The sequence below is a fragment of the Ovis aries genome, chromosome 6 (genome assembly GCF_016772045.2).
Source record: "Ovis aries strain OAR_USU_Benz2616 breed Rambouillet chromosome 6, ARS-UI_Ramb_v3.0, whole genome shotgun sequence".
NCBI classification, from domain to species: Eukaryota; Metazoa; Chordata; class Mammalia; order Artiodactyla; family Bovidae; genus Ovis; species Ovis aries.
In genome coordinates, this window is record NC_056059.1 from 105,784,025 (window position 1) to 105,797,733 (window position 13,709).

General features: G+C 50.2%; 1 protein-coding gene across 3 annotated transcripts in view; it reads right to left on the reverse strand.

The window, feature by feature from the left end:
- Positions 1-13,709, reverse strand: part of SLC2A9 (solute carrier family 2 member 9) — a 216,777-nt gene that overhangs the window by 117,022 nt on the left and 86,046 nt on the right. For all 3 annotated transcript variants that reach the window (XM_042251651.2, XM_015096629.4, XM_042251652.2), the window contains exon 7: positions 12,512-12,644. In XM_042251651.2, the coding sequence (XP_042107585.1) occupies positions 12,512-12,644 (133 nt within the window). The remainder of the gene's footprint in view (positions 1-12,511; positions 12,645-13,709) is intronic.

Sequence of the window (13,709 nt, forward strand, 5' to 3'; positions counted from 1 at the left end):
AGTTACCACAAACCATGGCTTACAACAATGCAAAAGCGTCATTTTATAGTTCTGGAGGTCAGAATCTGAAAGCGGCTTCCGTGGACCACAAGCAATGTGTCATCAGGGCTGAGTTCCTTCTGAGGCTCTAGGGAAACATCTGTGCTTTGACTTTTCCAGCTTCTATAGTCTGCCTGCTTTTCTTGTCTCATGGCCCCTTCCTTCATCTTCAAGGTCAGCAACCTTGAGCCCAAACCTTCTCATGCAGCTGTCTGGTTTTCTCTCTTCTGTCTTCCTTTTCCACTTAGAACAATCCTTGTGATTCCACTGAGTCCCGGTGGATAACCTCAAGTAATCTCTCCATCTCAGAGTCAGTCAAGTAGCCACCTTCACTCCATCGGCCTTCTTCAGTCCCTTGTCACGTACCCTAACCTGTTCACATGTTCTGGGAAGTAATATGTGGACACCTTTTGGAGGCAGAGGACCATCACTCAGCTTCCCTCACTAGAACACATTTTATTTCGTGCCATCCATCGCACAGTCCCTTGGGTGGGGAGCAGGACACTCCAGAAGTGACTCTTGTGACCTCCCCGAAGTGTGAGCCCGTGGGTGGTAGCAGACCCCGAGGGCCTGTTTTCCAGGAGCCCAGGGCCCAGATGAGCTCCTGCCCCAATGTGCCAGAGCCTGATCACAGAGCCTGCAGCTGGACCAGCCTAGAGGAAGCATCTTGTCCATCCTGATTACACAGGCGGAGAAACCATAGCTCACGGACGCAGCACAGCAGGAACAGGGTGCCTGATACCAGCCAGGGTGTGACTCTGGATCCTGGGGTCTCTCTCGGTGCCTGCTGTCTCTAATAGCTTAACAGAACTGATGCCCACGAGCTGATTAGCCAGGATGCTCAGAGGATGCACACGCTGTTCCCAGAGTCACGGGGCCAATCATCCCCAGTTGCATCTCGCCCGCACACACCCCAGGCAAAGCTGACGTATCCCTGGGGCCCAGGTTTGGGACTGAAAAGTCTCCATTCCACTGCTTCCGACGTGGAGCTCTGTGGCTCATAAAATATTGAAAAGGGCATCGTTGCTTTCCATTAAACACCCAGTGTAGGAAGAATGAGTTCTGGAATACTTAGGGGGCTGTTTTGGGCGGTGCTCTGTACATGCCAAGCACATTCATGAATTCTGGCAGGTTCTTCATCTTTGAGTGTTGAGAAGGGGTCCTCTGTTGGACCACCGCTGCCCACATATCTGCCCCTGCCCAGGAAATGGGGCACTTCTCCTAGATCCCTGAGCTGGAGGGGAAAGATGCCAGGTGAAAGGGGACTGGCAAGAGTCTCCCTCTAGGAGTCAGGAGCCCCGGCTTTTGAGCCCCTGCTCCAGGAGCAGGCAGGTGTGGGGAGGATGGCGCGTCCCAACCCCTTGGGTTGGGCTGCTTGGCTGTGGGGAGGAGAGGCCGAGCTGCCTTCTCCTCGCCTGGAGGACTCACTATTGTTAGTCACCATTTTCCCTGGTAGCTCAGCTGGTAAAGAATCTGCCTGCAATGCGGGAGACCTGGGCCCCATCCCTGGGTTGGGAATATCCCCTGGAGAAGGGAACGGCTACCCACTCCAGTATTCTGGCCTGGAGAATTCCATGGACCGTATAGTCCATGGGGTCGCAAAGAGTCAGACAATTCACTTCACTTCACTTCTCTTTACTATGGTTAACGACTTTCACAAGTGAATGGTCTTCCACACCTTGGACCACACTTTCAGAGCCTTGATATGTTTTCTTATCTTTTTAAATAAGTGAAATGGGCTGAACACAGGGGATAGTGGAGGAGGCACAGCCCTGCAGGAGACGCAGGCGGTCCCTGTCCTGTGTGGGGAGGGAGGAGGGCGGGAGGGAGACTCACTTAGCAGCAGGTGACCCTACAGTGTCGTCAGTCCCAGGGTGAGATGGCCGTGGGTGTGAGGGACAGGGTGGGGCTGTGATGGTCAGTGCTGTGTGTCACCTTGGCTGAGCCACAGAAAGCAGGTATTTGGTCAAATACCCGTCTAGATGTCATGGTGAAGGCAATTCTTAGCTGAGTGTCCCATTCACATCAGTTAGAGCTGGAGGAAGCAGATGATTCTCTGGAATCTGGGTGTGTGTGTCCATGTGTGCCAAACTGCTTCAGTCGTGTCTGACTCTTTGCAACCTTGTGGACTGTAGCCCACCAGGCTCCTCGGTCCTAGGGATTCTCAAGGCAAGAATACTGGAGTGGGTTGCCATGCCCTCCTCCAGGGGATCTTCCCGACCCTGGGATTGAACCCTCGTCTCTTACATCTCCTGCACGGGCAGGTGTGTACTTTACCACTAGCGCCACCTAGGAATCTGGCTGGCCCCACCCAATCAGTTGAAGGCCTTAAGAGCCAATGACTGAGGCCCCGATGAGAAAGGAGCTTTGCCTGCAGCAGCCTCCAGAGTCGAGCTGCAACATCAGCTCTTCCCTCGTCTCCAGCCTACTTGGCCGATGGACTTGCTGGGCCCCACAAACACGTGCACCAGCTGCTTAAACTGAATCTTTCTCTCTCTCTCACACACACACACATTCACACACACACACGCATACGCATATTGGTTCTGTTTCTCTGGAGAGCCCTGACCAGCCTGGGGCCCCCAGGAAGACGTCACTCCGTCTCCCTCCTCCGCTGAGGATGTTTTTCTAGAGCCATGTGGCCTCCCTCATTGTAGTGGCAGGAGGATATACCCACAGAGCCCCGGTTACAGGGCGGGACCTGACCAAGGGCGACAGACCCTGTGCTCCGCAAGCCCTCACCCCGGATGTCAGGCCAAGCTTTGGGTGCTGCTCACAGCACCTGGAACATGGCTGGGAAACTGAGGCAGCCTTGTTCCCGGGACACAGGGCTCCTCTGGGGCTGATGTTGGCGGGAGGAGGTGTCAGAGCCTTGCTGGGTCTTCTCTGTTCTGCACAGCACCCAGGACTCTCCTGCCCAAGCCCCGTCCCCGGTTTCTCCGCTGCAGGCTGGGCTGGTCCCACATCTGTAGTCTCTCTATCTCCCCATTCCCTGCACAGGCACCCAAACCAATGAAGGCCCGCTCGCTGGTCCACCTGGTGTCAGCTTCTCAGGGGACCCTGACCGACAGTCGGTGGTACAGACATTGAATTCCAAGCTCCTGTGGAGATGCACAGAGCCTCCCAGCATGAGTAGGAATAAGCTGGGCAAGAAGAAAGGATAAGTATCTTCAACAAGACAGGGTTCTCCCAGGCCTCTCAACAGCTCTTAGAGACAGAAGCTCCTCCCAGGGCCCAGGACCTCTCTGCGTGACCTCAAAGTCTCAGTCTGGATGCTTGTGGCCTCTATGGGCAGTTATTTCTTTCCCCTTCTAGACAAGGACCTACTTGATAAACAGTGAGTGTTTGTTGACTGACTGATTTTGGCCACATGATTATGGTGACTGCAGCTGATGTTGCTACAGCCTTTTTGCAGGCTGCAAAGTGTTCTCACATCCATGATCTTATTTCATCATCCTTCCGGTTCCTGGAGGTAGGCATTTGTGCTATTCCCATTTCACAGATGAGAAAATTGAGCCTCATCCAAGATGATGCGCAACTGCCTGAGCTCATAGGGCTACCACGTGGGGAAGCAGAGCCTGGAACCCATCCCCTACCCGAGTCCATACACCATGGCTTCCACAGAGCCCAGGAGTCTCAAAGAGCCACAGTGATATTACTGGTATAAAGAAGGAAAGAAAAGCATGTTTTAACTTAGCGGCTGACACCAGAATGTCTCTCAAGGAAAGAACTGTCTTGGCTGAGAAAAATATTTTGATAAGTGCCTGGAGGAAAAGGGGTTTGCTGAACGTTTGCATGGCAGATGCTTTAGCTCCAGAAAGAAGAAAGGCTGCTCCACAGGCTAGAAGGAGAGGAAATTGGAGCTTGGGGGTCCTCTGAGCAGGCAGAGGGGATGAGCGGAGGTGCGAGGGGAGAGCAGAGGCTGGTGGCAGGCAGGAAGTCAGGCACCCTGGGTATCGATCCCTTCTGGAAACCCTCCGGTGATCAGGGGGCATGACTGCTGCTATGATGTTTGGGGAAAACCAAAGTGGGTGCTGAAGTTCAAGTTGGGGCTGTTATGCTCAGAGGGTAACAAGGGTTACAAGCGTAACAAGACAGCAAGTAAGCGTCCTGGTACCCAAGATGGCTCAACTTCCAGAAGCACTCTGGACTTCAGAGACATTTGAAGGGGGCTTTGAATGTCCCCACGCAGTACAACGGGGGCACAGGCAATTCCTCCCAGTGCTGAGGGGCATGGGGACCCCCAGGAGACCCAGGGGCTACCCCCAGATGGCACCAATCACAGGCATGATGTTGAAAGCATCCTCTGCTTGCTGGAACCTTCCATGAACCTCCAAATGTAAAGTTAGCATAAAATAGCAACGGTTGGTGAGGGTGTGGAGAAAAGGGAACCCTCATAAACTGTTGATGGGAATGTAAATCAGTGCAATCACTGAGGAAAAGAATATGGAGATTTCTCAAAAAACTAAAAGTAGAACTACCAAGTGACCCAACAATCCCACCCCTGGGTATATATCCAAAAAAAAAAAAAAAAAAACCCATGAATTTGTAAAGGTACATGCACGCCAGGGTTCCCAGCAGACTTAGTTACAACAGCCAACGTGTGGAAGCGACCCGTATGTCCATCAACAGATGGACGGACGAAGAAGATGTGGTACGTATATACGCAGTGGAGTACTACTCAGCCACAAAAGGAATGAGATGTTGCCATTCGCAGGAACATGGATGGACCGGGAGGACATCATGCTTAGTGAGATAAGTCAGAGAGAGACAAGTACCATCTAACACCATCTGTGCATGTGTGCGTGCTCAGCCACTTAGTCGTGCCTGACTCTTTGAGACCCCGTAGACTATAACCTGCCAGGCTCCTCTGTTCATGGGATTTTCCAGGCAAGAATACTGGATTGCGTGGCCATTTCCTCCTCCAGGGGATCTTCCTGACCCAGGGATCAAACCTGCATCTCAATCAGGGGTACACAGACCTCTCCTTCCCTGAAGGGCCCTCCCAGAGGTGGTGGGATGGAGGTGCGAGCTATCAGGTGTAGGGCTCTAGGGATGTACTGCACAACACAGGGCGTAGAGCCACTTTTGTAATAACTTTTAATGGAGTGTAACTTTTTAAAAGATGTAAAAACTAATCTATGCAAAAAAATGAAAAACAAAGGTAAAGTGGGTGTTGCGTCTGACTCCCAGTCTCTCGCTGTTTGGAATGAAAATGTGCCTTGTGCTCTGGGAAACCGGGGCTTTTACGAGGTGTTTTCTGAGCTGTTTTGCTGTCTGCTATGGACCCTTGGTGGAGAAGGCAATGGCAACCCACTCCAGTACTCCTGCCTGGAAAATCCCGTGGATGGAGGAGCCTGGTGGGCTGCAGTCCGTGGGGTAGCAAAGAGTCAGACATGACCGAGCGACTTCACTTTCACTTTTCATTTTCATGCATTGGAGAAGGAAATGGCAACCCACTCCAGTGTTCTTGCCTGGAGAATCCCAGGGACAGAGGAGCCTGGTGGGCTGCCGTCTATGGGGTCACACAGAGTCAGACACGACTGAAGCGACTTAGCAGCAGAAGCAGCAGCATGGACCCTTGGGTGTTCTGAAGGGAGGTGTCAGGCTGCCTGGGCTGCAAATCCTTTGCTCTGTAGCCCATCCTGCCAGCAGGCTCTCCAGCCAGGGGACAGGGAGCCCTGGAGGACTGACCTTCCAGGGGCGAGGTGGGGAGAGGATTGAGGTCACTCATCATGGCCACACCATGAAGATGAGGTAGAGTGACAACAGGGGAGGGTCTTCCAAGAGCAGGTGACTGTGCTGGACAGGGCAGAGATAAGACGTCTCCTCTTCCTGCCACATCCCTCTGCCAGGTCTGGGAGGTGGCACCACTTCAGTTGACAAGTGTGAGCCCAGGGCACTCACCTGCCCCTCCAGAGACCTCTCCAGTGTCTCTAGATGGGCATGGTGTGGCCAGGAGCTGCTAGGTAAGAATAGGGTCTGGGAGGGGCTGACTACCCCAGGGTTTCCTTGGGTACCTTGGTACCTTGGATGGCCATCTCTGGACTTGGCTTGAGTTCTGGTGGAAGCATTTGTGGGGCTGGAGGCTGCAGGAGGACCAGCTCATGTCATGCATCCTCCCTTATCAAGAGCGCAAAGAGCACAGAGCACAGCTCTCTCACAAATCTCCATCCAGGTCTGCCTTCTCCCCTTCCTGCCCTTGTTGTTCAGTTGCTAAGTCATGTCCTACTCTTGGTGACCCCATGGACTGCAGCATGCCAGGCTTCCCTGTCCTTTACTATCTTCTAGAGTTTGCTCGAACTCATGTCCATTGAGTCAGTGATGCCATCTGACCATCTCATCCTCTGTCGTCCCCTTCTCCTCCTGCTTTCAATCTTTCCCAGCATCAGGGTCTTTTCCAATGAGTTGACTCTTCACATCAGGTGGCCAAAGTATTGGAGCTTCAGCTTCAGCACCAGTCCTTCCAATGACTATTTAGGACTGATTTCCTTTGGAATTGACTGGCTTGTTCTCCTTGCAGTCCAAGGGACTCTCAAGAGTCTCCTCCGGCACCACAATTTGAAAGCATCAGTTCTTCAGTGCTCAGCATTCCTTACGGCTTCCTGCCCTACTTATCTCTATTATGTCCACACTTGTGATCACATGGGCTTATTTTATGTTCTATTTTTTCCCCACGAAGCATTATGTACTAAGTATGCTTTCATAATGCTACAATCATCTTATAATTGTTACATAAGTGAATCAAGTTGGCTGGAGGACAGGACTTTTCATTTTCAATTCAGATGAGCAATGACTGATTTAACTGTTCTCTGATGCAACAGACATATGTCTGGAATTCAACCTGGGTCAAATATAGAAAATCACAATATGGCAGTGGACATTTCTCGAGGCTTTAAACCTAGCAACTAATGGATCAATCATTTGCTAATACATTTGCCTCTATGTATATGCTGTGTTCATAAATTCATGTAAACATCCACTCAAGGCATCACCTTGCCCTAGTGTGAATTCAGGGCTGGAGTGGGACTGCAGGCCAGGGGCCTCAGAAGTCTCTGAGTTTCTGGAGACTTGTAACGGTGGAAACAATGAAAACAAAGCACCTTGTGCGGAAAGGGCGCTTGATAAACTATAGCAAAAACAGTGCATGGGAAACAAACAGCTTTAAAAGTTTCATGCCCCCGAAGACCTTTCACTCAGTTATTTGTTATAAATAAAAATAAAAGAAACCATCAGAATGTCCAACCATTTTGAGAATTCAAGTAAAAAAAGGTTTGTCTTCAGAATGAAGGTAAAGTCCTAGTTCGACTAGAAACTGATTTTCTTTACTTAATGTGATGTCTGAGTTTCCTGTGCTGCTCTAATAAATCACCACCTTCCCTGTGGCTCAGTGGTGAAGAATCCACCTGCCAATGCAGGAGATATGAGTTCGATCCCTGATTCGGGAAGATCCCCTGGAGAAGGAAATGGCAATCCACTCCAGTATTCTTGCCTGGGAAATCCCATGGACAGAGGGGCCTGGAGGGCTACAGTCCGTGGCTTCTCAAAGAATTGATTACGACTGAGTGAGTACACACACCCAGGCTTACAACAGTACAAACAGTTCCGAGGTCAGAGGCCCAAAAAGGGACTCACTGGGCTAACATCAAGGTGTCATGAGGGCTCTGCTCATCCTGGAGGCTCTAGAGGGTGGTCTGTTCCCTGGCCTTTTCCAGCTTTAGAGGTGGCCTGCATTTCCTTGGCTCCTGGCCCCTTCCTCCACCTTCAAAGCCGGCAGCACTGTATCTTCAACCATAGCTCCTTCTCTGACCCTGACCCTCTTCTTCCCTCTTTGACTTATAAGGAGCTTGTGATTCCACTGGATTCATCCAAATGATCCGAAATAATTGTCCCTAGAGGGGTCTGATGGGCTAGAGTCCGTGGGGTCACAAAGAGTCAGACACAACTGAGCGGCTGAGCATGCACTCACAAGACCCTTACACTGATCACGTCTGCCAAGTCCCTCAGGCCGTGCAAGGGGACATTCACAGGTTCTGAAAACTAGGGTGTGGGCATACTTGGAGGCCATTTTTCTTCTGACCACACGTGACATTAATAATAAGAAAACAGTCAAGAGGAAACATGCTTAAGGCACAAACCTGGGGCTGGTACCACCGATAAACATGATGGAAATGTCACGGGAAAGGACAGAACAGCTCAGGTATAAATGACAATTGATTCGTTAGAGAGTTGGGCTGATTCTACCCCCAACATTAAACAAATTCTCCATTCCCAGAGCGAAAGATATCACATCACTTTAACCATAGAATCCCTTTCTTCAAAAGCAAGGTCATGCAGCAATCCACGTGGCAAAAGCAGACAATTTCCTTTTTAAGTGCACAATCCACAGCTTGCCAAGCCCTCTTCCCAAAAACACCACTGTAGTTGATCTTGTCTGTCTCATCCAGAGGCTGGACAGTTGTGATGTTTCCCTTCTTACAAATTAGGAAGCCAAGGCCTAGAGGAGGGTGGTGGACAGTAGAGTAGCTTGGTGGACAGTAGAGTAGGGTGTTGATTGAGCTGGACCTTCTGGCTGCTTCCAGTGGTTCTTCCCACTCCTGCCTAGTGCTCAGACACCTCCAGAAATGAGAACTCCCTGCCTGCATAAGCAGCCTGTTCCATACTTGCATCTCCTCTTAAGGCAGCCTGGGACCTGGAACCCTTTGCTACAATGCTTGCACCTGGACAAATTTCTCCTTGAGCAACAAAGTACAAAGAAACTATGAAAGTGAAAGTGAAGTCGCTCAGTCGTGTCCGACTCTTTGCGACCCCATGGGCTGTAGCCTACCAGGCTCCTCTTGTCCATGGGATTTTCCAGGCAATAGTCCTGGAGTGGATTGCCATTTCCTTCTCCAGGGGATCTTCCCAACCCAGGGATCGAACCCGGGTCTCCCGCATTGTAGACAGATGCTTTACCGTCTGAGCCACCAGGAAAGTCCACGTGAGGGACTAAAAATAACCGCATGCACGCACAGTTGGGGCAAATTATGGCCATGCATGCATGCCCCGTCGCTTCAGTCATGCCAGACTCGTTGTGACCCCACGGACAGTAGCCTCTATCCATGGGATTCTCCAGGCAAGAATACTGGAGTGGGTTTCTATGTCCTCCTGTTGGGCATCTTCCAGACCCAGGTATCAAATCCATGTCTCTCACGTCTCCAGCATGCAGGCAGATTCTTAACTGCTGAGCCACCAGGGAAGCCCAGATTATAGACAACAAAATACAAAAGGACCAAAAAAAAACCCAAATGCCACTTCTGAAGAGCTGGAGCAAAAACAGGAAGTCGGAAGCAAAAGCAGGGAGCCAGGCATGCCCCCTGCACCCAACGCCACAAAGGGGTAGGCAGAACACCTAAGCCACCCCTCTGGCCCCGCCCCTGGACACACCCCTGCCCACAGACCAGGCGAGGTGCATTTTCCGTGGTGCCAAACGAGGTGCTCAGAGCTAAGAGTGTTTTGTTTATGCACGCAGGATCCAGAGCAAGACTATCAGAGTTCAAACCCCACGGCTGCCATTTGCTAGCTCTGTGTCTTTATCTAAGCTCTCCCATGCAAATAATAATATGATCTACTTTCTATGGTAAGGAGGGATTAACAATCTAATACACCTGAAGTGCTGAGAATGAACTAGTTCTCAATGTGGATGAGCTGTTAACTAGGAGTGTGTGCCTGGCCCATACCTACGTGTCCCTGTCACCTCCTGGGGAGTGGGAAGGCCATCTTTTGTCCCCCTCTCCCTTTCTCCTGGCAGAGCACCCAGCACAGTAAATAGCTATGTTTGCTGAATGCCTGGAGTGAAATGAGCACTTTTATTAATATTAGTACAGATGTAGATTTCAATATTCTGTTTCAACCCAAGGCCAACATTTTTGTCCTTTTTATAAAGCACACATGTAATATTTATCATTTTTTTTTTACCACTGGCCTTCTCTCTCACTCCCTGCTGTGCTATGAAATAAATCTTGTAAACCTTTTTCACTGTCGGGCATTCTCATGCACTGCCCATTCCAACTGTACTTAATTGGAGCGTTTCCCAAGAGTTCCTCCCCAGTGGAGCCAGATGGGTCGGATGGACATCCGTGCATGCCAGGAGATCAAACTGGAGGAATGGCTGCCTTCTAACAGCTGGGAAAGATTGAGGGCAAAAGGAGAAGGGGGAGCGGGGAATGAGAGGATTAGATAGCATCACCAACTCAATGGATATGAATTTGAGCAAACTTCGGGAGATAGCAGAAGGCAGAGGAGCCTGGTGTGCTGCCGTCCATGGGGTAGCAGAGGATCGGACGCGACTTAGCGACTGAACAGTAACTACCTATAACCCAGTTGCTTTTGGGAATCAGATCCCATTGGCTCTTTCTCAACTGCCTTCTTTTTATTCCAGAGTCTGCACCGTCTGACCATCAGCCTTCTTTCCTGAAGCCTGACTTCTGGATAGTTTGCCTCCCCACGGACCCCACAGGAAGACCCTAGACCACTACCCATCCGAGTCCCTCTGTGTGTGTGAGAGAAGGGAGGACAGTCACCTTCAGGTTTCAATCCTTCTTTTATCACTGGCTGGCTGTGAGATGGGGGTGGAGCATTAACCAGGGTCCTCTGTGGGCTTCTAGGGGAGAGGGGTCAAGTCCCATCCCCAACACCAAGCTCCACAAATTTTGTGTATGTGGGCGCTCTACAGAAGAAAGATCTGTCCTCTCCATCAGCTTTTAAAGGCCTCTAGAAACCAGAAATCATATAACCACAGCCTTGGAGAAGTTGCTTCACCCCTGTAAGCCTCTGTTTCTTCATCTAAAAAGCAAAGGTAATAATAACGTTCTCTGATCTCATGAAAATGTTGTAAATGAGAAAATAGATCCAAACCAAAAACTGCTGGGCAAACATAGGGGGTGATTAATATTTCATCACAACACTTGTCAACTTGGAAGATATTTAGGTTATTTGGACTTTAAATTTTGGATTTATTTTGCACAAATTATAGTAAACTAAGAACTACATATAATTCTTAATTTTTTTTCTTGGATGTGGACATTAGGGAAATTTAGATTAGAGGACATGGTATAGATAATAAGAAAATGGACAGAGAGCTCAGCAATGATGACAGCAGGTAATACTGTGGACCGAATATAGATATAGACATAGATACAGATATCTACTTTAATCCCTACAAGAAGCCCATAGGGGAAGTGTACATCATTTCTTTTTACAGATGTCAATTCTGAGAATCAGAACAGTAAAAATAACAGGTCAAGGTCAGACTGCAGAGCTGGGATGTGAAAGCAGGACTTGTCACTCCCAGCCCTTGTGCTGAACCATGTCTTGTTTAATAAAACTGAAAGAATGGGGATCCTGTCGTTCACTTTGCATTGTCTGTCTCCAGGCAAAATCATTTTGCCTTTTCTGGGCTCTGTAGAAATGCCTTTGATTCTTCAAGCTGTGCTTTGAATCTGGTTCAGCACCTCACCATTCAAAGCGTTAAGAAAAGCTACAGAAGACAATTGGCAAGCCCTGTGAGGGCCTCATGCTTCCCTCCTGTAAAAATGGGTATATTTCTGCTCCCTCAAAGGGCTGAAAAGAATGTTCCATTGGGTCTTGGTGCAGAGGCCCCATGCTGGGGTGACATGAGGGCTTATTCTGTGCTTGATGGGAAAACTGATCAATGAGGAAGAGAATAACAGAGGGAGGGCTGGGTGGACTGAACCACCAAGAAACCTGTGTTTGCAGCATCTCTGGGGTTGGGAGCCCCCAAGAGGTGGCCATGGGGAGACACTGCACAGAGGCGAGCAGACCTGGGTCTTAGCCTGCTCTGTCTTGGCTTTTTCAGGGTCTCTCTATTGAAAATTGAAAAACTGTCACCAGCCATCTGGTTCTACAAGGATTAAGTCAGTAGCCACTGCAGTCGCTGACCTTCAATACACCCTGAAAGGAGTTCAGGGCAGAAACCGAGAATAAGGTGCTCTGTGCAAAACTGGCAGAACAGGTCTTCAGATAGTTAGATATTTTCAGAAGATTTTATGAGCCCAAAGTCTCACATATTCTCACATCTAGAAAGGCACTAAAACCATTAATGGTGACATCTGCTCCTTGCGACTTAGCAGCAAACCTTTGCCAACATGCGTGCTTGACCGCATGCATCCCGCTTCACCAAAATCACATGTATACTGACACTCCTCATATCTTTTTGGAGCAGTTTCTCAGAGCCAGCTGAGAGGCTGTCTCCCGACTGCAGTCCTCATTTTGCCACAAATAAAACTTAACTCACAACACTCATGGGGTGCTATTTTTTTCAGTCCACACTGGGATCTGTGTCCCCACTCAGGGCCACCCACAGCAGACAGATGGGAAGAAGAAACGGGACGGGCTGTGAGCATGCGTGCCCTATAGCCCTGACCCCTGTGAAGAGATGGGGGCTGCGTGGACCAGGCAAAGGGCGCCCTACCTTTCTCAGCTCCCTCCTGGTCATGCTTCTCAAAGAGCAGGTAGTGCGGGCTCTGGGGCAGAAAGGGCAGGCTCACCAGCTGGACCAAGGCGGGGATGACAATCACTCCAAACAGATATGGCCAGGTGCTCTCCTGAAGGGAGAAAAGGGGGTTGGGAATGATGAGGTCATTGTTTGGTGGGAGCTGGACTCCTGGGCCAGGCAGCTTCTGCTTTCTGCACAGGGTCCTCCTTCCCCAGGATAAACCCCAGGAATGAAGACTAGGGAGGGACTGGACACTGGATTTGTTACGGAACCGTTGACTGAGACCGCCCACCTTGGCCACACTGCACGTATGCCTTGTTTCACAACAGGAGGTCCCAAAACTAAATGGGAATATTCAGGAGGGGCCTAAAGAAGGGAAGAAATGCCAGTCCATGATAAGTCCTGCCAACCTCCCAGAAGTCCTCACTCTGGAATCATCTCGTCTAAGAGATACTCGCACCACCAGGAAGGACCCTGAGTCACATCAAATGTGGGCAAGAGCAAGATGATTGGCCAGAGACAGCCCCAGAAAGCTGACCCCACCCCTCAAAGCATGAGACTGTGGTTTAGTTACGGGGACCGATGACCGAAACCACCTTCCCCAGCCAGGCCTGACAGCAACCACTTGCACGAGTAATCTTACAACAAGCGATTGTGGTAAGGAACACAGAGCTAACAAACTACCACCAACCAGAATAATTCAGGAAAGGTCAAAAGAAGAGGAGACCCCAGTCCATATATCCTGCCAACTTCCCAGAATCCTCCTCGCTGGAATCCATCTTGGCTGAACGATGCCCGCACCTCCAGGAAGGACCTGAGTCAGAGTGATTGGCCAGAGGCAACCTGAAAATTAATCCCATCACCATAAAACCCAAGACCGTGAGCCACGTGGTGGAGCAGTTCTCCTGGGTTCCCTTAACCCTGCTGCTCTCCGCCCGGGTGCCCCTTCCCAATAAAGTCTTTTGCTTTGACAGCACGTGTGTCTCCTCGGACAATTCACTCTGTGTTAGACAAAAGCCCACTTTGGGGCCCTGGAAAGGCTCCCCCTTCCTAAAATACGGTGACCCTGAGAAGGAAGAGTTTGGGGAAGCCAAGAACTGGCTGACTCAGAGGCCCTGGGGGCAGCAAGGCCAGCCTAAGGGGCTCTGGTCTTTCCAGGTTGTGCGGCTGAGAT